The following is a 24,052-nucleotide window of genomic DNA, read 5'->3' on the forward strand; positions in this document are numbered from 1 at the left end:
AAAGGTGTGTAGTTTAAAAGCGGTGCACGCACGTCACCGCCCAACCATAGCTTGACCATCGGCTCCGCTGTAAGCACGCGAGTTCTACACCGCACAGTAGCAACAGTGGTCCTTAGTAAGAGGAGCCGCCGCAACAGCAGCAGCAGCAGCAGCAAGGTGCTTCAACTATCAACCAACAATATCCTTCCCAGTGCTACATCAGCCACCGTTTTGACAGTTTGTGTGATTTTGGTTTCAGTTGCTGCCGTTTGTTTGGGGTTTTTCGGACAACAAATCGGTTGAAGTTTTGTTTTTGTTTTTTTGCTTCTGTCACTGTTATCTGGTTATCTTGCGTGAGTGATTTTTCGTTCGCTGATAGAGAGAGACAGAGCGAGAGCGAGAGGGATATTTAGAGGGAGAGAGAGATAGAGATATACGAATTGAAAAGGGAGATAGAAAAAGATTTTTGAAAAAAAAAAGAGCAAAGGGCAGAGGGAGAAAGAGTTGGTGTGCGCGACTTTGAATCGCCTCCCACCCAGCAACACCACCACCACCACCACCACCACCACCCCCCACCACCACGAGCAATAATCGCACGAGGACTCAGCGGCCGAGAACGGTCGCCGCGGGTTGCAGTGCAGCACCGACCAGTGCGCTCAAGACACCGATCGCAACAACAGCATCCGCCTCCACAAGCTACTCAAGCGCGGCACCACCGACAGGCACTAGCCCAGCAGCGTTACCCAAGTGCGTTAGTGTATAGTTTCGTTGCTGTTGTTGTTGTTGTTGTTGTAACCGACAGGGTTCGACGTGAGCAGCAGCAATCAAGCGGCGCCGACCGAGCGAAAGGTGAGCGAAAGGTGAGGCCCTTATTCCATCCCCCTGCTTCCTCGCGGTTGCGCCCGCGACAGACTGGATGCAGATGGAGTGGAAAAAGCCTTCGCGCACTGTGTTTGTGTGACATTTATGTGTGTGTGTGTGTGTGTGTGTGCGGTGTGTATGTGTGTGTGTGGTCCATCGTAGAAAAAAAAGGAAACTAAGGGAGTGATCGAGTGCAGCTTAGCATTGATTTTTCTTTTTTTTGCTCTCTCTATCTCTCTCTTAATCTGATGCAAAACGCTCTGTACAGTAAGCAGTAAACCCAAAATTCCTTTTCCCATTGGGGGGGGGGAGGTGGTTGTTTCCGTCTAGGCTGGCAGCGGGCAGCCCCGAAAAGGGAAAGTGTTAGTTTGCTGCTCGAAACGCTCGCTTTTTCTTAGCGCGCGCAAGCGTTAGCGTTATGATCAGCTGCTCGAAACGGTGGTTTTCTTGGAAGCGGTTGTAATCCCTTCCTCGCCAGCACCGCGCAATATGGCACACTCGCCTAGGTGGGAGGGGGCGTAAAACGCAGAAGCAGGAAAGAGGAACCAGTCACGGGGGGGGGAGCCTCACGGTGCTCACGTAACACGCGGTGATGTACATTTGCTGTGCAGACACTCACACTCATACGCCTGACAGCAGCGAGCAAATGAGGAAAAGTGATCCACCCGGGGGACAGTGTGTGCGTGCGTGCGTCCGTGCGTCCGTGTGTGTGTGTGTCCCGCCAGATTACGCCATCGGAAACCGGGTGCCTGACCAGTCGCGCCCCAATCAAGGTCGCGCCCCATTGTACGCACGGCACGGACTCGTTTGCTGCTGCTGCTACTGCTCTTACTCAATCTCAAACAAGATTCGTGTGCGGTTGCTTGATCCTTCATTTCTCCCCCTTTTTTTTTTTTTGGTGATCTGAAGATCTTCCGTTTTTATGTATTGCGGGGTGACTCACTCACAACCCCCAAAAAAGCAAAAGTCATGCGCCTGGACTCCCGCGCGGTTTAGTGACATTCATTTTCGCCCCTCAACCGGTTATCGCACTGGTTTGGGAGGGGAGGAGGAGCGTGCGGGGAACAAGACGGTAAGCGGTGACAACAGGGGTCGAGTGTTTGTGCTGTTGCATGCGTTTGGCCTCCTTCTCTGCGGCGGGTCCTCCAGACGGCTCTCCGTGCCACCGATTGAGTAACGAAAAACGGCCGCCCGTGCTTTCCCCTTGTTCCCCTCAGCGAGCCGTTACGGATTGCCGGATCAGTGGCGGCCCGTTTAGGCCGACCGCAATGCTGAAGCTTAGCTAGGCGACCTGAAGCCTAGCTCCAGTCGTAGCTAGCCATCGTTTTACGGTTCCGGAGATTACAAGCGCAGGTTTAGTTTTCTCTTTTGCAAGCATTTAGTGGACGACTGCCACTCTGTAAGCTGCTTTTGTTTTAGTTAGTCGAATGCCACCTCCGGTATCACCTTGGTATCGTTTCGCATCACAGAAAAACCCCCCTCCATTCGCTCTTGTATGCGTTTCATGTGTTCATTCTACACCCCAAACCCAAGACACAATTTGTATGCGATCGTGTACGAATGAACGGTTTGCCTTGGAATGGAATGCCGCCATCGTCACCCCGAAAAAAAAAACGGGTGTTGTCGCCTTGCCTGCGGTTGCTTTCACTTGGCCACCCTTTTTAAAGCTCCCCGGGAAGAGAAGGAAAACGGAACCAACGGCACCAATGGAACGCAAAGGAGGAACAAAACTGAGTGGAAGCAAAGGCACGGCCCGAGGGAGAGTTTGGGGCCGCAAAACCGCAGCGTGCAGAGCTCGATTACTTATTACAAGAGCGATTGCATGTGTCTCTCTGTGTGTGTATGTGTGTGTGGGTGTCGGTAACGTGCCGATGAAGGACTTTCACTGTCCTCCGAACGGGGTTGACATTATGACAATAATACACGTATGATGGCGTATTGCATAACACGCCTCCTTCGCGCTGGGTAATACCCCTTTCTGCGCGGTGGCAAGGCAAAATGGCGTTGGTGCCATTATTTGCAATCTGTCACTGTTTTATTTCCATTTGTTTTTTCTTCCTCCCGCCATTTGCTCTTGTTTGACTAATGGCAGGCAGCACATCATTCGCTATCGGTTTTCTTAGTCCGATCCCAGCTGCATGAATGGCGACAAAGCGACTTCGGGTTCGTAAAAATGAAACAACTTCAACGCTCGCGCGCACAGAGTTGGCAAGCGACGAACCCTGAACCGTTTGTTGAACTCCAAAGATATTTGTGTTTTTGTTTTTTTCCTCTTCTTCTTCTTCTTTTTTTTCGACCTCTTTTATTCCCCATTGTGTTGTGTTACTTGTGTCGGTCCTAGTTACCTTTCACTTTCCAGTACCAAAGGATACGACTCGAAATCCTTCCACACGGCCCGAAGGGCTTCCTGTTTTCGAAAGGTGCCGCCAGTCAACTGCTCCAATTTTGGAGGCCGCCAACGGGTCCCCGCCGCCAAGTGGGCTACCCAGTGTCCTGGTTTCGTCCTTCAAACGGACTCCCCTCCTCCCCTCTGCATTGTGTGCAAACTCAGTGCGGTGCCGGCGGGGTCGTTGCCACATATCGGGCCGCTCCAATCCAACTTCCTGATTCGGGATCGAGATCCACATTCTCTTCTGCCGTACACACACACACACACAGCAATCTGTACGCCTCGGTGGAAGCTCGCCTTGCGGCTTTTGTCCCGAAACACGACCGGGCCAAGACTGGTTCGCGGCAACCCAATGGCATTGAGCCGATAGGCCGATTGGCGTTGGGTTTTCGGGCGAATGCATTTTTCAAGCAGCAGGAATTAGGACCGCAAAGACACGGAAGGTAAACAAAGCCGGGCAGCAAGAAACGATCAATTGATATTTAATTGCTACTGAAACAAAACTGGCACGTGGGCAAACAAAACATTATAAAATTGTAACTCTCCAATTTCTGACGACCCTCGCGCGGTCAATTGCGGTCCAGGCGTTAAAGGTCTTGGAGCGTACATAATTGACGTATGCACAGCACATCGTAATGCCAGCCGCTGCTCACGCATTCACATTTTCAATAACACACAACAACGAAAAAAAAAATAAATAAAGATGACCACACGGCTCTAGAGGAAAACGCAGCTGCAGCTTGGCGGGCGTTCGCAGTAGCCAAGCCAGCACACGCTGCGGCGGCTGTAGGTTTTTAGAAAGGGAAAAAAGGGAAAGCCCACCACATCCGGACCCGGGCCGAATGTGTTGTCCCTTTCGCAAATCAAAACAAAAAAAAACAAGCGGCCAGGGAGGGACAAAACAGGGCGTCCTTGTCGCTGTGCACTATTGCTGCTGCGATCGATCGCGATCGTGCTCCAAAAAAAAAAAAAAAAAAAAAAAAAAAGTTCTTCCATCCAATGCACCCCGTCACTTTCGGCCTCGGTCACGCGGCCGCTCCAACCCCATCGCGTATGAGTTGTCGTTTTATGGTTTTTCCTATTTTCGAATTCCTCTTTTTTCTTTCGTTTGCAGCACCACCACCAGCAACGATGAAGTTCTTACTAGTGACGGCTGTGATATGCAGTGCCCTGGCGCTGGCGTTAGGTGTGCCGGTACCGGCGGCCAAACCGGATCCCGCACCGGAACCGGCACCCCAACCAAAGACAGACATCGAGCTGATGAAGATCCCACTCGACGGCGATAAGGTAAGGCACGGGCAAGGGCAACCGAGGGGCTAGCGGCGCAATCGATATCGAAGACCCTATCATACTTGCGTGGTGGTGGTGGTGGTGGCCCGTTTTTGCCGCCAGCAACCCTGCGAGGTCGAAGCGCGCGCGTGCGTCTAAAAACAAATTACCGCGCGGCCACAGAAGGACGCGCTGAAAGCTGAGGCGCGAAGGTTAGCGTGTCCAATTTAGAAATTATCGAATCGAATGCACCCAATTACTATTGCTACATGCAAATACGCTGTTGGTCAAACCACCTTTGGTCGAACGGTCTTGCCTTGCACGGTACACGCGTGATCTTTACAAAAGATGCGGAAACTAATTTCCCTGCCGGTTGGGTATGTTTGAAAACTTTTAATTTTACCGAATGCCATCCTACCCCCCCCCCCCCCCCCCCAGTGTTTGGAGTGCAGCGAACACTTCGTCAAACCAATTTCGCAGGCCTGATGCGGTCGCGGTCGCGGAAATGATCGCTATCGTGCCGTGCACGAAACCAGCCGCCGCTGCGTCCTCGCACGTGTTTTGCTTTATCGGCCCGACCGGGCCAGGCGCCCGATCAAACACTCCACAGCGCAAGTAGCGTGTGCGCAAATATAGTCCCAGTGCCCGTCCTTCACGTTGCCCAGCACGGGGAAGGTGCGAGTGGAGCGCGGGGGCGCCAGTATCTGGTCGTTTCAATCGCGCGTTGCGAAGATGTTCCCGCCTGCACGTGGCAGCGCTAACAATGCTGAGAACGTATGCGGTGTCCCTCGAGGGCCAGACACGGTCGGCACGCGAATCAACACTCCCGAAGGTCGCTGAGATGCGTTAGAGGTTGTGCTTGTTGCTTGCAGGTACGCAAGTGAACCGTTGGCGGTATCGCTGCGATGATCTCATCTCGCAGCCTCCCAGTCCCCGGGGAGTGTGGAATCGGTGTACGAGGACTTGACGAGTTTGGGGCTTGGGTGACTTATTGGAGCTACTTTTACTTTACTGAAAGGAGCTTTTGGAGTAGCTTCAGGTGCTGTAGATGCTGTTAGCTGTCGAGAACCTTTCAAAGCGGTTTTGGTCAAATCGGAAAGGGAACACACATGGTTAAAAACCAGAAAGAAGGTAGTACACCGAACGAAGGTCAAGCAAGTCAATCAAGTCAGCACGGAAAGGTTTCCGACCTGCTCCGAATAGTGGATAGACATTTGCATCGCTCCACTAACCTTGGCTAGCTTTAGGTGAAGGAATGGAAAACTACACACAAAAAAAAACAAAGACCAGCAAGATTAACAAGCTCGTTTGGCTGTTCAACTGTGACCATTTTTAAAACTGAAACGCCTTCGATTATTCAAATTTTTAAGTGACTCAGTGGTAGGCAGTAAGAGAGAGAGCACGAGCGAGCAGGATGGTATGAGTGTGACTTTCCAAAAAAAAAGTGTGACACAATCGGCCACAACCAGGCGAGCAGAGAGAAGGGAGAAACTTAAACCTCAAACCGTGTATCTATAAACTTATCGTAAACCAGTGAAATTTCGTTTCTCTTCCCACTCGCCGATCGGCTGCAGTTGAAAAGGTCAGCATTGGAATCATTTTCTCTCTCTCTTGCCTGCTCGCTCGCTTTCCCCCCCTTTTCTGTCAGCTTGTGTTTGGATGGATTATCACCGGCTGTGCATAAGCTGTCGTGCAACCAACGAGGGCGTCTTTCTTTTTTTTAGGACACCTCAATACACAGGGTGATAACACTCACATTAGCTAATGAACAGGCGAAACGAAATGGCTGCGCAGCAGCTCGTAACGCATTTCATAACGCACCAACCAACACACGCAGAGCGCCGTGATGGCATGTGGGCTGAAGAGGTAGCGATGGTAACGACAGCAACAACAAAAAAAAAACAAACAAAGTAGGACATCAGATAGGCGTAACACTGGCAGATTTGTTTGAGCGATCGTTTTGGAGTGGCAATGGGCCCACCAAAAGGAAAAGGGAAAGACCTAGAAAAAGTGAGAGCTTTCTGTGGGAATACAGGGTTTTCCATGAGTTCTCATAGCTGTGGGACACTTCCCAGACTATTTCTTATGGGAAGTGAACTTGATATGATAGAAATTGGACTATATGGCACCCTTGTTGAACAGGCTCCTTGATAATTCCTATTGGATTTGTCAAACAAGGGTGCCATAAATTCCAATTCACTTTAGATTAAGTTCATTTCCAGTAACAAGGAGGCAACAAAGTGTCCCACAGCTATAAGAATCCCAGGTAAACCCTGTAATGCATAATTTTGGTCACTCTGTCTGGCTGAGTGTTTGGCGCAAAGCTGGCTTGCGTTTGCATACATAATCCATTCATCGTGCGAGCGTTACACTTTCATAAACCATCATCATAGTGCCGGCTCGCCACTTTCCAGCAGGATGTCAATTATTGGACGTGGCCATGCTTTTGATACCAAGGGCAATTCGATTACTATTCCAAAACGGTTGCATTCCAGCGCCGGGGTCCTCTTTTGGGGTGGAACGTTACATGTGTGGTCAACCCCACGCGCAATGGGTTATATCACGTAAAGCAAATTAAAAATCCGTTGACGTCGTTGACGTTGTGAGTCGTTACCCGCACAGCTGTCAACATAAGCGAGAAGAAAGCAAAAAGCTATGAAGCACTGTTTGTGACTAGTAGGAGTCTTCTCCATGCGCGCACGGTACGGCCCCGGTACCGCCGAAGGAAGATGATGTAATGATCGGCACGTGCGTAATGGTTTGCGCGTAGCAGGCACTTTGGTTCGTGTTTATTTTTAACCCAAAATGTTTGACTGTTTTGTTTTCTTCTTCTGCACCCCTATTTCTCGGCACATCACAGGAGCTGGACGTTATTACCCTAGTCAACTCGGAGGATCAGAAAATCAACGAACGCAACAAACGTACCATCGGCATCCTGCGGGAGCTCTTCCCAACGATCTCTCAGGTATGAAATGAGCAAGGAAATGGCTATCAGGTTGTTTTTTTTGTAATTATCAAACACAAACATGATTGTACAAAGCAAACACGTACACACGCATACATACACACATATTTTTGTTTAGGGTCAGACTCCAAACTAGCTCTAGAGGAGGGGAAGGAAGGATTAAAACGAGCCTTGCTTCCTTGTTGTAGCCAATAGTAACTACTAGTTCGTCAAGTTTTGATGCAAAGATAAACAAGCAGTACAGTACCCAAGCTTCTGACGATTCGATCACCCTTTACGCTCCCCAACAACGAAACCCAAATGTTCATCTGGTTCAATTGTAAATTGCCATTCACCTGCTCATACCCCTCCATCACCCCACACACCTTCCACCTCCCACTGCACTGACAGCGTAGATCCCTTTCACTAAAATAAAAAAGAGCAAATTCAAAGTCCTCACATTACAAGCTAGCAGCACTTTGATCCTATTCCACCATGCGAATAGCAGTGGCTCGCTTTTGTTGTATCTGCCTGCTAAAAGAAACGTTCCACTTCATCCATTAGCCTCATGAATGCATCTTACCACCCCACCCCTCCATTCACACTCATGTTGTCGCCTTTAAGCAAAACTGGGAATCACCGATCACCCGCCTAGCTTTGCCAATATTGCGTTACGGTAGGCACCTTAGTGCACCCCTCTGGACAAACTATTCGGATGATACAAAACAATAAGCGCACGTGGCACAATCCTTGCACCCAGTGGTTTCGCTACGGCGAGTGTGTATGTGTTCAAGCATAGCTTTCCAATTTGGATGAACAGTTTCGCTGCGTTTCGAGCAATCATCGCAATCAGAATTGAACCATATCTTAAGGACTTTGCGAGACTGTACGAGCTTCCCTGCTTTTCTCGGCTCTTGTGTTGAAAAAGTTTAAATGATTTTAGGCTGATACTCTGCCCCATTCAGTTCAGTCTTCTTTGGTCTGCTGTTTGAAGTATTGCGGAAGCGGAATTGGGTAATTCGATCGACATACAAACAAAAAATGCTGCGAATCGCTGCGCTCCATTGCGTTGCCCGATGGTGTTACGATTGTCCACATCGCTTGGAAACGAGGAAGCATTCGGTGTTGTACGTCTTCGGTGTCGGACACATGACACATTCCCCCGTCGTTTGCAAGAAGGTTGGCTTCTTCCATCGCATTGAAGTTGCAGCGGAGGCCCCATCAACCGTTCGTATCGGCCCGGTTGCTGTTGCAAGCGGGCGTGCGAGGGCATCACTAACACCAGCGCACACCGCAGGTTCGAGATCAATCTTCCTATCCGGCCCGTGGGGGTTGGGTTTTTCCTCCCACTGGGCGGTACTGTGTATCGGGTTTGTTGCTGCTGCCGTTGTTGTTGTTGTTGTTGTTGTTTTTTTCATCTTTCGTCCATTTGGTTGCCCCTCCCCACCCGGCGGATGCAAAGGAACTGCTTCTGAGCCACCTTCGGCAAACCCTTCGGCTCCCTCTTCCGCCCGTCCGTAAGCAGCAGCGGTTTGGTCGAAGGACAGCAGGCTTACTGGAAGCCGTCCGTACGTAGTGAGCGGAGATGAGGGGGGAAAGTGGGTGGAGGGGGAACTTGGGGTGCTCCATGCTCCGTCGCCGGGCCGCAATAACCAGCCGATGGCGTCGACGGGGCGGGCTGCAGTAGTAAAACTACTTTCATTTTTAAAGTCCAACAGTCCAACCCCTGAGAACGGTGCCGACTTCGCCTCGGGATTGGAACCGGCTCGGCCAGCAGCCATCTCTGGCTGGCGAATTGGCGTAGCTCTCTTTCTCTCGCGCCCCCCTCTCCCTATCTCTCTGTAATGCGTGTACCTTCGACACTGTCATCATAAGCGGCGCAATCTAATAATCTGGTTGCATATCACGAGTGGCCCAATTCTCTGCCCTCGAGGGTGGGACCTTCTCCAGACCCTTCGTTTGTTCTCTGAAACCGACCAAGTACACAGATCGCACCACGAACGGATAACAGAAATAACACCAGCGAAGGAAAGGTGGCTAGAAGCGAAAATAGCTCCGAGAAGATCTCTCCACGATGAAGCATTACAGATACTACGACCGATCCACCGGTTCCAGCAACTTCCGCCAGTCCACCGATCGATGCCTCATTGATATCGGGATCGTGCCTCATACTCATTTCATACATCAGCGCCACCGACCGAGTCGTCACCATTATCCATGATCCATCATCCGTCATCCGCCAGTAGGCGCCATCTGTCATTCGACATCCAAACCAACCAGTAAACTAAAGTTGTAGCTCATCGTTCGCACTTCAAACCGTCATCACATATCCACACGCCATCCATCCCGGACACCCGGAACAGTATCAGAACTCTGACGATCATCTAAGCGTTTCTTCGCGCGAGACCCCTCGTACTCCAAAGCTTGTTTGCTTGCAAACCGGGACATCTCTGTCTCCGTTTCTTATCCCGTACAATAACTCATTCTGCATCATAGTACCTTTGACTTAGCGTCTACTGCCCATCGGATTGACCTTAGGGGGTTTTGTTTTCTTGTTAGAGCTATCTCGAAACATTTCGGAACTAAAGCCTGCCAACTTCAAGATTGGCAAGATTGTAGTAAACACACGACAGACATTGCGTGCCGAATGAGGTTTGGTTAAATTTTGAAACAATCAGCAGAGCATTCTGGCGCACGACACACGAGTAGTACAAGTACAAAACCCGCAGCCCGACCACTCTCGCAAACAGCACAAGTGTATCAGAAAGTTAATTAAAGTCCTCCAAACCCAATATGCCTTCCCAACCACACGCACGCGCGCGCTTGCTGTACCTCGGGCCTGTAACACACGAACAAACTCCGGCCGCTTCACGTACCGACACGTGCGACGTGGGCACTAAAGATTCTGGACCAAAAGATACAGATGATCACGTCCTACCTGTTCCGCACGATCGGCCCGATACTGTTGCGCAGCGGGCTCGGCCTGAGCGGCGGCACCGGCGGCGGGAACAACAATGGTGGCTCCAGCACCGGCGATGACGACGACGATTTCGACTTCGACGACGACGACGACAGCGAGGACAGCGGCAAGGACAGCGGCAAGCCGAAGGTGAGCATCTCCCTGCCGACCTTCCCGCCCTCGGACGATACCGACGATCAGGCGACGACTGGTGCACCCTCCCTGCGGCTCGGCGACAGCGACGACCGGAACGAGGTGCGCAAGCGGGCCACCGTCACCGCGGCGACCGCGACCGAGTCGGCCAACGACCGGATCGACCTGCTGGCCGGACAGTTCGGCGAGGCGACGGGCACGAGCGAACCGGCGGCGGACGCAGCGCCGACGACAGCGGCACCGACCACGACCAGCGCCACCGAGTCCAATCTGGTATGAGTGCGATGAGTGGCAGAAACGGTGCCCGAATGCGGCCCCGTTTCTCTTCGGCTTCCGCGCGGGAACGGGAAGCCTTGCTGGGAAGGCAAAAGCAAAGCAAAAACAAATCAACCCGCCCCATCTAAGCTCCCATTTACTTAGCAAAGAGGTTGCAATACAGCTGGTAGACCTTAGCTGGGCTGTAGTAGCTCTACATGGCTCTTCCTTCTATCCTTCCATTCTAAATCCATACGGCCGCTCTTATACCTTAATGCGTAGCTAACAGAGTACTTTTAGCGTTTAGCTTCTAGCTACCCTCACTCTCACTCTCTGTCTCTATATCTCTGTACGCATTGCGATGCGAGCTCCGGGAATTAAAACCAAACACAGGGTCCAGTGCTCTGTCGACCAGTCTAGGGAAATTGGCATCGTAAATCGCATCTGAGGATGGTCTACTACTTCGGTAACTTACAACCCTGCAGGAAGTGAATTCTTCGTCACCTCCAACGCGATGGAGTCGTCTACCATGTGGAGGAGGTTTTCTTTCATCCATGAATCGTTTCTTTAATCTATTTCTGTCACTCTCACTCTCTCTCTCTTTCTCGGAATAGTTTGGTTGATAGATTACTGTACCACTCTTCTGTAGGTTAAGTCTAATCCCCAGGACGTGCTTCTGTTCATAGCATTCTCATCGCCTACGCTGTGAAGCATAGGTTCTTTCTTACCCACTGTTTGTCGTTTGCTCTTTCACTCATCCTCGCTCTTGCGAAGCTCTTTCGCATCCTTCTCTGTCTCTCGCTCATTCTCTCTGTTTTCCTTTTGCTCCCTATCTTCTTCTGTCGACCTAAACCATCTCCATCAATCATAGCCTACAACTTGGTGGCTCTACCAAATTCACGATTCTTTCGTTCTCGTTCATAGTATCATCGGTGCACTGTTTTCTGCATTTAGCTACTATTATTATCAATTTCAACGAAGGTAGACAGCATGAGTGTTTCCCGTTTGCGATGGGAAAGGTGTTGGTAACGACTATTCCAGACTACGCCGTGGTCTGCTCAACTTTTTTGAACGCATTTGGCTTTCACTTTTCATCCTCTTGCACTCGGTTTTACCTCACTTTGTTCCGTCATCACTTTGCAGTACGCAATTCCTACACATTCCTGGACTCCTTTTTGTTCTATGTAGCACACTCCATTTTCTCTATTTCGCACTATCTCTCTCTCTCTCTCTCTCTATCGGAACTCTACACAAAATCCTATTCATCAGCTCATTTTTATCTTCTGTCTACTCTGTGTTACAAACTCATGATCACCATTGCAAAACTTTAAAAAGAAAACCGTATCGTAGTCATTAGTGGTTGGCCCTCTGGCGGCATTTTTTGTTTGTAGTAGCCTAGTTAAGTATTTTGCGTAGTACCAGCAGATAGGAGGGGTATACAGAGACGATGTACAGGCTATTCAACAAATATATACATATATGTATACATGTACATGCATATATATCTATATGTATTACATTAGTTACGTTGTAAAACCTTATCACAGCGTCTTTCATTTTTGTTTTTGCATGCAATGAACCTATCAAATTCCCTATCATTAACGCCATATCCATCTCTTCATCTCTTCCATCCTGTCGTGTCGCTGTGGGCGTGTGTGTGTAAATGCGTGTGTGTATTCTGTGTGTTATTCGCCACCGCCTATGGATCGAAACCGTTGCTCCCGGTCAACTGTACGCCACACGCCTCGAAAACAAAACAAAAAAAAAACATGTAAAATGCAACATTACCAACATCATCGTACTAAAACACTCAACCGTTTAAAAAAAAACCAACCCCCCCTCACCCATAATACTCACCATCATTGGGCATGAAACTGTTGTACGGCGCTGTATCCTTCCTTGTCCTCATCCAACAACCGACAACAAACCAAACAAATGTAAAACACACTCCCACCACACCGAACGTTCACCGTCCGCCGCCTTGTGACACGCTGCGTGCGACTTGTGCGAATCACAGCAGATCACGACTAACGAGAACGCCAACACGCTCGAGGGGCTCGATCTGGCCGGCCTGAGCGACACGCTGAATGCGATCCGGGTAGCCCGCGCCACCGGCGAAGAGAAGGCGGCCTCGTCCAACGACCAGAACGCAGCCGAATCGTCCGCCAACAGCTCCAGCCTGGACGAGCTGACGCTCGACTCCGAGGGTAACGATGAAGATCGCAACAAGAGGTAGGATAAGGGTAGGGCACTCCGCTGCAGAACCGTTTTGATGTTTATATCTGTTTGTTTTTTGTTTTTTTGTGTTTTACTCTTCCAAACCCAACAGATTCCTGTCTTTCGGAGGTAGCAGCGGCGGCGGCGGTTCCGGCAACTTCCTGTTCGATATCATCCGTGTAAGTACTCGCGTGGTAAAGTCTTTAGTATTGGAGTACTCCGTGCGTAAACGCGTATGATGTACGTCCTTCGACGGAGTCTCTCCGTGCAATGTATAACACTGCCCGTTACCCGGTACACTTGCACTAAGAAACAAACCCCAAACACATTCAGCTGGATGATGGTAGTACCAAACGGCAAGCGAGGATGAGATCCACAGGTCAACCGTGAAGTGTGGCGAAACAGAAGTACAGGAAAAATTGAATAGTGCGTGAGTGGCTGGAGCAGCTTCTCCAAACATCTCCCGCCATCTTTTCAGTTTTTCTCACGCTCTCACGCACAGCTGTGTCTCTCAGAACCTCTGGCCTTAGACATTAGTGTGCCAACCTTCCTACCTGATTCAAATGCTACCTTAATTACACGACAATATCATCCCCAAGACAGTACAGGAGACATCAACAATTGCACGCACGTACAACAACGCACTTCTAGTAATGGGTGTACCACCTTCACCAGCAATTCTGTCTCAACCCCATTCCCTCTCTTCAACAACCCCCGCAACTGCTCTACTTCTTCATCTCCTGTAATCCATTATTACCTATTACCACCTCTCTCTCTCTGCAACTACTGCCATCGCAGCATCACACATCTATCGCATAGGAACGCATCGGGATTCTACTATTCTGCTTAGAATACTCGCCTCCAATTTTGACAGAATCATTTGAACTCCTCTCTCTCTCTTTCTCTCTCTCTCTCTCTCTCTCTCTCTCTCCATCCCTAACGCCCCCCCCCCTCGCCTTTCCATACCCCTCCCTTCACTCACAACACGGCAAAATTGACTACCTGAAATTAAATACCGATCGCGTTGTCATCAATGCACGATGGATGCTGATGGTGGTGTCGATGGGAAAAAAACCAAAGATAGGAAAAAAACATAAGCTATAAAAGGTGCTGTGGTGTGACGTCTCGCTTGTACAATCTGGTTCGCATTTGAAATGGCAGTACAGTAGCAAAGCGAAGGGAACAAAACCAAAAAACAAACCAAATAAAAAAAAACAAACAAACAAACAAAATGCTAAACTTTGTAGCATCTGCAAAAACTGAACTGAACGCATCCACTCGCATATTCCAACACCAGCGGGCAGCGGACCGTGCCGCGCGTGCCGCCGGAACCGTGTATCGGGTCGTGGCCGGCACCGAATCGCTGACGACCGCGCTAGAGACCGACGACAGTAATGACGATGGACATTCCACTTCCTCTTCTGCCACCTCTCATAGCCACTCTCCGGTAATTAGACCCTTCAATTAATACCATCAAAAGAACAAAACCAATACAACAACAACAAAAAAAGAAAGCAACCACCCGTTCCCTTCAAAATCCCGTCCAATTTCCATCCCTCTACTTCCCCCCCCCCTCCTCCCCCCTTCCTCCGACCCTTTCTTTACTTTCCAAACAGTATCCAAAAAACAAAGCCCAACTTCAACTTTCCGTTCTTGTTTAACCATTTGTACTCCGCGAAAAGCTATCTGACTTTTCCCTCCCTGTTCCCCTCCCATCCTCTGGTCCCCTAAATTAATCATTACTGTAAAGCCTTTTTTCCCTCCCTTTCGGACCTTGTGCTCACGCTTCATGTTTTAACGCGTTTCCGTACCTGTTCCGTGTTCGGTCTGACCGATCCGGTTCGAAGGACTAAATTTTGTACCTCATGTCATACTTCACGTATACGTCGCTCACAGTTGTACATAAAATTATCTTCAGTGCCGTCCTTCTATTCGTTTCCCCTCAATTCAATTTTCTCTTTCACTCTCTTTCTCTATCTCTCTATTGTAACGTTTTAGATTTTAGACATAAAAAAATGTGATTTATTTTATTGAAAACACTCCAATCGGATGCTCTTTATTTCTCTCTTTCTCTCTATCCCCCCATTTCTATCGTTCTCTCTATCTCTCTCTCTTTATCTTTTCATTTCCTTTTCTCTCTTCTCACCGTTTGCAAAAACTGCTTCTTTACACGGCACGCTGTGGAATGATCCTCTGTCATAGTATTGTCACAGGTTTACTAATTAATCTCAATCATATCATCAAGGTTAACACGTGTTCAGTTACTCAAATTTGTTTCATCCTCTATTACTCGTTATTATGTCTTGAGCTTTTACTAGATGTTCTACATTGTCCCATTGTCTCTGCTTTACATTCCCTCTCACTATTCTTTTGTACTAAGCTGCCATAAACTATCCCTCTAATATGTATACTAATCCTTAAGAAACTCTTGCTGCTCCGATTTCCGTTTTCCAGATATCTTACGAGCTTGTTATCTTAATCGCCCGAGCATACAACACTCTCTCTGCCTACTCGACTTAGCTTAACAGCTCTCCCTCTCTCTGTCTGTCTCTCTACCTACACCGATCTAATTCCCTTACCAACTCATTCAGTTACCATTGTACACCTTTAACCAAATTAATCCAGTGCCTGCCGTGAAATGCAATACTGTTTTTACGTGCTATCGCCACTTTTCACCCTCTATGTCCCACCTTCCTATGTTCCCAAATCTTCCCTAGCTCCTAGACCCTTTACCCTATTCCCTCAAATCCTGTCGCAAACGATCCCCAACTGACTATCGAAACGAACCTAAAATATGGAAGAATATTGCCAAACGCGCCCGCCCAAATCAGTAGCCGTTTAGAGCTCCTTTCATGATACATGACTTTGACCACCATTACTGCGCCGGTGAAGTGTATGCCGAACGAACGAGAGAGAGAAAAAAAACACGTATCCCTCAACCTTACGTCAACGTACTGGATATCTTCGTAAAACAAAGCGCGAAAATCAAATAGAGCAGTCCTGCCTGTCCCCAAAAAATTGCAGCCCCGAAGCGGATAATGCGTAACCTTAGCAAATAGTACAACAATAGTGGCCTTCACAGTGTTTCACGCACCACATTTCCCTATCCTTTCGCTCACATGACTTGTTGAGAATTTCAAATTATTTATGTAACCATGTTCCGTGTGTGTATGTGTGTGAGTTAGTGTGAATGTTTATATGCATGTGGCTGAATGTGTGGATGTATTAACGTTTGCGTGGTATGTTCTTCGCTTAGTAGTCTGGTAGTGTTCCTCATAGAGCGGGTTTCCTACCAGTGATCGTACAATCGATGTAATACCCTGTTTCTAAATGACCATCAGCACACCTGCGCATGTAATTGTACATACAAAAAATCTTACATTTAATAAGAAGGTCTTCGACTCGCTCCCATTAACACCACTGTCATTGCTCCTACAGTCGCTTTTATGTTGCGCGTGAGACACTAAACCTTGTCCCTGTACTAGCTTTCTCTTTTTCTTACTAATCCATACTGTGCCCATATTCCCACTAATTCCCATCATCGTGCCGAATTCCCCCTCTCTCTTCCTCTCTTTCTCTCTCTCTTTCTCTCTCTCTCTTTCTCTCCTGCCTGTCATTCTTCTCTTTCATTCTCTCTTCCTCTCGATTTCTCTGACTCTTAATCCATCTCATTGCTTCATTTGCGTTCAACCAAGCGCGATCCGAAACCAACGCCATGTTACATCATTCTATTAGCTAAGCTAGAGATCCTTTTGACACGTTCACCCTCACTGCACGGCCTTCACTGATTCCTTCTTCACGATCCGCTCACGTTGCAGCTTGTCTCGGGCAGCTCCGGCACGGAACAGAGCGACGAGAAGGCTCACTCCCCGGACGACCACGACCTCGGCAAGGGAGACGGCTACACCGAGGGCATTCCCGGACCGGTGACGCGCCTGTTCGTGCTGGCCAACCGTGGTCTCTCCAACCTGATCCAGGATCTGATTCTGGTAAGCTCCAACAGCCGTCCGCTGCTGCGTCACGACCTGCCCCTCCCTTGTACACGGCATCACACCCTCACACTCATCGTGCAATCACCTTACATTCCCATTTTTGTGCCTCCCCTTTCTTTTTCTTCCACAGCGAATCGCACAAACCAGTGAACGAGTGGTTAACTTTAAAGCACGCCTAATTACGTCACTCATCTAAGATGGTTTCTAAGTGTGTGTGTGTGTGGGTGGTTGTGTTAGCGGATGGCCAAAACGGGGCGAAGGATCTACCATTCTTCGGCGTCCACAATTGCCTTCCCGACTCCTGTTCACCGACACTTACTCCCTACTAGCTCCTCTTCATCCTAGCTCCTTTTCGTGACCTGATCATCATCATTGCCGGAAAAAAAGAGAACAAACAAAAACATCCACCAACCTATCCAACATCTTAGTAACCTTACATCAGGCATCTTCCCCAACCACTGGGATATCCCTTGTCATAGCGTGCAGCTTATGCCGTCCAAACCGTAGGCGCCTACCCCCGAACCCGGGGAATGTTCCCTTCATCCCGATCATATAGTTTCTCCTCAAGCGCACATCGCATACCGTTATTCCCTCTCATCGTTACGTCCTATTTGTTGGTAGCAAAACAAGAACGCACCCATAAAACTCCTCTTGCAAGATCGTCAGTACCGTGTGGTCGCGACCCATACTCAATGTCAGTCACCTCTTGTCGCAATGTCAGTCAACGAAAGGCAACGAAACCTAAGCGTTGCTTTGAGTTTTTTCCAGATTATTTTTGTATAACCCTAGGAGACAATCTGTCACCCTTGCAGACAGTTTGCTCCAGCAAAATGTGTGGTCTCAGTCTCAGCATAATGTGCTTGTCAAAATATGTATCTGCAGCCGATGCTGTTCGAGGCGAGCAGTCCCGCCCTACCGACGCTGCCCTCCCTTGACATCTCGGGCACAATGACGGGCATTTCGAATGAAATCACCAACGATACGCAAGCGATTGTGAACGAGCTGCAGAAGGAGGTCGCGGTGCTGAAAACGTTGGCAGCACCGATCGACATTGGACTGGCGCCCGGGCTGCAGAGTCTGGTGTCGTCGGGCTTTGGTGTGATTCCCCCGCCTGAGCAGCCAACGACACCGACGACCGTGTCGGATGGCAAGCCAGACACACTCAAAGAGCAGAGCACACCGCCGCCATCCCAACCAGACGAACCGGCGCCCTTCTCACTGACGTCTATTTTTGGATTCTAGTGCATCGTTGAGTGTTTGATTTGCTGAAAGCGAAGTGAGTCCCCGGTTCGGTGAGGTACTCACTTCGCTTTGTTCTGTGTTTGATGCTTGATGTATGGCGACTACATCAGTTGCAGACGACATTGCTACTACCAATCACTACCAATCGCAAAGTCCTAGGACGAACAAGCAGAGCCGGCCCAAGATGGTGTACAGCTTCACGTAAGGCATCAAGGGTTTGGTCAGGAACACACATCAACATCGCAGGGGAGGATGTACTACGCATAGTGTGTGTGTGTTGTTAGGATTAACTTTCCGGCAAAGGAGCAAAACAGGATAACTTCTTAGATATTTTCAATTCATACACATCAACCACCATCACGAAATGCGACGGCTCTAAGCATGTAGGTTTTAGTGCGCCGCATCAGTGCCTTTTGTAAATATTTGTCAATTTTCATCTCTTCATCTTTCTGTTCTTTTCATTTTCTATTTCTTTTCTTTTTCTTACTTCCTTTCTATCTTTCTTTAGTCTCTTATCTTTTCTTACCATCATCTTCCTTCACTGTGCTGTTACTGTTTTCATAAACTGTCTTTCTTTTTTTCTGTTCTCTTTGCTCTTTCGACACATTCGTTTGTTTATACTTGGCAAAACAATTTCCTCGCTAGTAATTTATTCACTCTTCTGAGGTAAACAAAGCATCTTCACTTGTTTTTCTTCTCGTTGTGAACTGTTTCCACCCTTTGGTTTCCTTTTTTTCACTCTATCACACTACTTCTACTGTTTTCTACTTTCTTTCCTTTATCTCTATATGCTCTATGCTCTATGCTCTATGTCTTCTTCGATCATCCACATTAAATAAAATGAAATCAAATTTACGGAAATGTATCATACTAGGCGTTTGTTTGTGGAATTGTAGGCAAGGAATAATGTAATGAATTTTTATTTTATTTTTATTATTATTTTTTGGATGAAGGTGACACTATTATTCAACTGAGATTGTGTAGGGTTTTCCTTGGAATCGTGTATTTTTCTTTCTCTCACCTTGTTAGGTTACACTTATTGCTCAATAACGCTAAAGCAACGGCTTCCATTAGAAATTCAGTCACAGAAACAGCAACATCCACGCCACACGCATGTGGCGTGGGAAGTATCGCTAGGTTACCTTTCTTTCAGCCCCTTTTAACCTCACCAGACTAGCCCTGTTCCATTGTTTCTGCTATTTGTTTTTGTCTAGCAAATGCCTTCAGCCTTCTACGCGCTGCTATTACGATCTAGAAAAATAAAGTGATTATTTTTTATTACTGAACAAAAAAAAACACTAAGGAAGAAGGAAAGCAACAACTTTTGAAAAAAAAGCATAACTATCAATACTATATTATTTACGTATGTATGTTGTAATGGCGGACAATTTTTAGTTCTTATGGAAAGGCGGAAAGAAGGAAGCGAACAAATTAAATAAAAAAAAATGAAATTATTTAAATGCGCTGTGTTACATTTTCTTATCTTTGGTGCTCTAAATATATCACCGAATATTACGGATCTTTCCATTGCAGCTAGCATTCTTCTCCCATGGTTAACCAATTCTGAACACACTAATAAAATCGGGTATGTATCAATTCGCCGCAATCTAGTAAAGCAGTAAACTTGCATCTTTTTGCAAACAAATTTATGAAGAAAGACCTGCGCTATGTATTTGGAAGTACAGCGCAGCTTTGACCACTTAGTATCGAAGGAATCAGTTACTGAACTGGAAAAAGCACTGTTTCGATTCCATGATCAGAACAAAGTTACATTTCACGAATAAAACCAAAAACAATTTCAAGATCGATTCACTATCAAATCCAGGACCAGTATGATTTCACTATCATTTCTAGGAGCCGTTCGGGTTTGGTTGTAGCAATAAACGGCGAATTCGAATTGATATTCCGAATATCGCCTCCGACATGCAAATTCTCGCCTAGGAGAATGCGTTTCTCCCACACAATCACAAGCTCTTTTTATCATATTGATCTCAACGCGAACGAATCCGATCCGCCTCCGATAAATTCGAAATCGATTGAAACATTTGGTTTACGTTGGAAATGATACCCTTTTGATGCATATTCTCAAACTCTTAGTTGGTGACTAACTTCCAGGTGAGCTTCTTTCTCTGGAATTAAGCTTCTCGTTTATTTTCTCAGAATTTGAAAATTTTAAGACTTACTCAAGAACTTCTATTACTAGTTGCATTAGTTGCAACAACAGGGTTTATTTATCAATTCCAAGACAGCTTTGAATTTTATATCAGTTTCAGTATCAATACCAGGACTGATATGGGTCTAGTATCTTCTTCTTCTTTGGCACACCAACCGTTGTCGGTCAAGGCCTGCCTGTACTCACTGGTGAAGTGAGCTTGGCTTTCTTTGACTTATTGCTACCATGGCAGGATAGTCAGTCCTACGTATGGGGACACGGTCTATACGGGGCTTGAACCCATGACGGGCATGTTGTCGTACGAGATGAAGACTGTACCACCAGACCGGCATGGTGTACAGTGTAGTGATAGTGATGGATAAAGTTAGCAAAAATCCGGAGTCGACTCCGATCCGACTCCGATAAATTCGAAATCGACTCCAGAAGGTAGGGCCGTCCTGCATTATCCGGAGTCGTCTGGAGTTGTCCGGAGTCATTCGGAGTCATCCAGAGGTATTCGGAGTCGGCCTTCGAAACAAAGGCCTTTATACGAAGTGCACGCACAAAATAAAAGACAAAAAACACAACGAAATGAAATACCTGATGACAAGCTCATTAAACCGCACGGTTCCTGTTGACTCCGATCGATTCCGACTTCGATAGACTCTAGACGACTCCGAATGACTCCAACTCCGATGGCCTCCGGTCGACTCCGGATGACTCCGAACGACTCCGAGCGACTCCGACTCCGGGCGGATCTAGTGGTTCCATTTTGATGGCGTCTGAATCGGACTAACAATACTCGGAGTCAGATCGGAGTCGTGGGTGCGCTCCAGAGAGCACATCACTAGTCCAGTATCAATTCATGGGCTGGTACAAGAACGGTTCCAGAAATCATATTGGATCATTATCCATTCCAAGACAGACAGGGATTCGTGAACAGTTTGAGGACCGGCATGAATTAAGTATCAGTTCCCAACGCCGGTATGGGTTTGCTCTCCATTCCAGCACCTGATATCCCTTTCAAGAGACATACGGATTTGTCAACAATTCCAGGACCATTATCGGTTCGGGATCAGATCCAGTACCGGTAGGACTTCAATATCAGTTCCAGGACCAGTAGGGTTTGTGATTGGTCAGAGTACCGGCATGAGTTCAGTGTCAATTCCAGTAACGATATGGTGATTAGTTCCAGGACTGGTAAGTGATCATTATTTGTTCCAGGACCTGTATGGGTCCAATATCAGTTTAAGAACCGGTATGTGTTTTAGTATGAGTTATAGTACCGGTATGAGTTTACTATCAGTTCCAAGACCAGTATGGGATCGTATGAGTGTGGGTTTTAGTATGAGTTATAGTACAGGTATGAGTTTAGTATCAGTTCCAAGACTAGTATGGGATCAACTCTAGGACCATTATGACTATGGTTCCAAGACTAGTATGGATTGGTGACCAATGTCAGTACCTTTACGGATTCATGATCAGTTCTGGTATCGGTATGGGTTCGTGATCAGTACCAGGACTGTCATGCGATCAACGTTTGATCCAGGACCTAATCAGAAGAAGTATCTTTTGAAGTGCAACTTGAATTCAATAGCTTTTGGGAATACCGTTGCCTAGCTCTGTATCCTTGCCTCATTGATTCGTTTTCTTAAAAATATTGTGCGGATTTATGTGCGCACCACTATCCTAAGCGCACTGTATATAAATCAGTTTTATGTCGCAACTAATGCAACTAGTAATAGAAGTTCTTGAGTAAGTCTTCAAATCTTCAAATTCTGCGAAACGAGAAGCTTAATTCCAGAGAAAGAGGCTTACCTGGAAGCTAGTCACCAACTAAGAGTTTGAGAATATGCATCAAAAGGGTATCATTTCCAACGTAAACCAAATGTTTCAATCTGCATCCGAATGTCCGTCCAATATTTTTAATTCAATCGCGAATATTAGAACGTATTTGAGGCAGCCTCTCTCGTCGTGTTTGCGTGTGTGTGTGTGTGTGTGTGTGTGTCTGTGTTTTGGCAGATAGCACGGACGCGCGCACAAACATAACGCAGCACACAAACGGCGATTGTTTAACCTCAATTGAATCGTCGCGACCCCGCAACACACAACAAACCGAGAACTGTAGCAAGCGATCCACCAACAAATCCGTCCGTTTCGATAAGATAGAAGCCGTCTATTCTTCGTCGCAGCGTCGTAGCCCATTGCCGAGAGCGTGGCCGCGTGCGTCAGTGTGTGCGGATGGTCACTCTCACCAATAGTAGGAGAGGAAAAAAAAAAGAATAACAAAAGGTTCGCAAAATAAATACCACCACCAACACAATTGCAAACCCACACCACGCCATCAGCTGATTCGCGGAGGTAAAAAAAGATTCGGTTTATCTGTGCGGATGGAGTGCTAGAGTGCGCTGGAAGTGGGAGTTTCGGTTACGAGCGCACATTCATTGTGCAGCCGCTTTGAAAGGCAGAGGGACGTGATTCGGTGAAGCTTTAACCTACTACACCGTGCCGAAAGGGTCTTCACATTTTTCCATACTTCAGTCGCTGTTCGGAAATGTTGTCAAGTAAGCAGATAGGCTAACTTCGGTCGCGAACGACGCAATTAATCCGACCGCATCTCTCCTTCCAGAGCTTGTCGCCGAGTTCGGCGAGCTGTCGGCGTCGCAAAAGGCGCTGCTGGTGGCGGCCGGTGTCGGCGGCGTGGCGCTCCTGTCCGCCGGCGGCTTTCTGGTGAAGCGGCACATCGACAACACACCGCCGAAGCAGTGGCGCAAGGCGGGCGAGCTGACCGAGCTGTACATCTACCCGGTCAAGTCGTGTGCGCCGATCGTGCTGCAGCGGGCGGACTGTGCCGATCTGGGGCCGCAGCGGAACCTGCTGCGCGACCGCACCTTCATGGTGACCAACGCCGACGGCAAGTTCGTGACGGCGCGCATGAAGCCGAAGATGGTGCTGGTGCAGCCACGGTTCGACGAGCGGTTCGAAACCATGTACCTGACCGCGCCCGGCATGCCCGAGCTGCGGATCGAGGTGGGCGCGCTGGGCGCGGCCGACTCGACGCGCAGCACGGTCTGGGGCGAAACCGTCCCCACGGTCGACTGTGGCAGCGAGGCGGCCCGGTGGTTTTCCCGCTACCTGCTCGACAAGGAGGACGGCTACCGGCTGCGCTACTATCCGCTGAAGTATACGAGCCGCCGGCGGCACGGCGGCGACACCGGCTCGCTGCAGGACGAAACGAGCTACATGCTGTTCAACGAGGCGAGCGTCACCGATCTGAACCGGCGGCTGGAGAACAAGGTGACGGCGCTGCAGTTCCGGCCGAACTTTGTCGTGCGCGGCCCGGAACCGTACGGCGAGGACCGGTGGCGCTGGGTTCGCATCGGGGACGCCGTGTTCCGGTACGAGATGCCGTGCCTGCGGTGCATCTTCACCACGATCGATCCGGCGTCCGGCGTGGCCCATCCGGACAAGGAGCCGCTGCGTACGCTCAAGCAGTAAGTGCTAGGTGCCCCGGGGGACAAGGGTTGCATAACGACTAAAGGGTGCTTTTCGATTTCCTGCTTGCAGGTACCGCCAGCTGCCATCGTACGGAGAGTCACCCGCGTTCGGCATTCATCTCGGACTGCGCCGTGCCGGTGAG

At 48.5% G+C, this 24,052-nt stretch overlaps 2 protein-coding genes across 2 annotated transcripts in view; both read left to right on the forward strand.

Annotated features, from left to right (window-relative positions):
* Positions 1 to 466: 466 nt before the first annotated feature.
* LOC121592094 lies at positions 467 to 19,720 on the forward strand. The gene is made up of 8 exons (XM_041913385.1): positions 467 to 828; positions 4,344 to 4,516; positions 7,359 to 7,463; positions 10,345 to 10,827; positions 12,827 to 13,041; positions 13,139 to 13,205; positions 16,845 to 17,015; positions 17,901 to 19,720. Exons 2-8 carry the CDS (start codon positions 4,361 to 4,363, stop codon positions 18,258 to 18,260), a joined length of 1,557 nt encoding a protein of 518 aa, XP_041769319.1. The 5' UTR covers positions 467 to 828; positions 4,344 to 4,360; the 3' UTR covers positions 18,261 to 19,720.
* A 2,797-nt stretch (positions 19,721 to 22,517) lies between these two features.
* The window catches only part of LOC121589947 (mitochondrial amidoxime-reducing component 1), a 1,808-nt gene continuing 273 nt past the window's right edge, over positions 22,518 to 24,052 (forward strand). Inside the window, exons 1-3 of the mRNA XM_041909244.1 lie at positions 22,518 to 22,976; positions 23,042 to 23,906; positions 23,980 to 24,047. Of these exons, the coding sequence (XP_041765178.1) occupies positions 22,967 to 22,976; positions 23,042 to 23,906; positions 23,980 to 24,047 (943 nt within the window). The 5' untranslated portion in view covers positions 22,518 to 22,966. The remainder of the gene's footprint in view (positions 22,977 to 23,041; positions 23,907 to 23,979; positions 24,048 to 24,052) is intronic.

Source organism: Anopheles merus, chromosome X (genome assembly GCF_017562075.2).
Source record: "Anopheles merus strain MAF chromosome X, AmerM5.1, whole genome shotgun sequence".
Classification (NCBI taxonomy): domain Eukaryota; kingdom Metazoa; phylum Arthropoda; class Insecta; order Diptera; family Culicidae; genus Anopheles; species Anopheles merus.

Excerpts from the sequence above, each read along its gene's own strand:
- LOC121592094 (XM_041913385.1), top strand. The coding sequence starts at position 4,361 with ATGAAGTTCTTACTAGTGACGGCTGTGATATGCAGTGCCCTGGCGCTG. Across the intron at positions 13,042-13,138 it reads GATGAAGATCGCAACAAGAG|ATTCCTGTCTTTCGGAGGTA; the intron begins GTAGGATAAGGG and ends CAAACCCAACAG. Across the intron at positions 17,016-17,900 it reads TGATCCAGGATCTGATTCTG|CCGATGCTGTTCGAGGCGAG; the intron begins GTAAGCTCCAAC and ends ATGTATCTGCAG.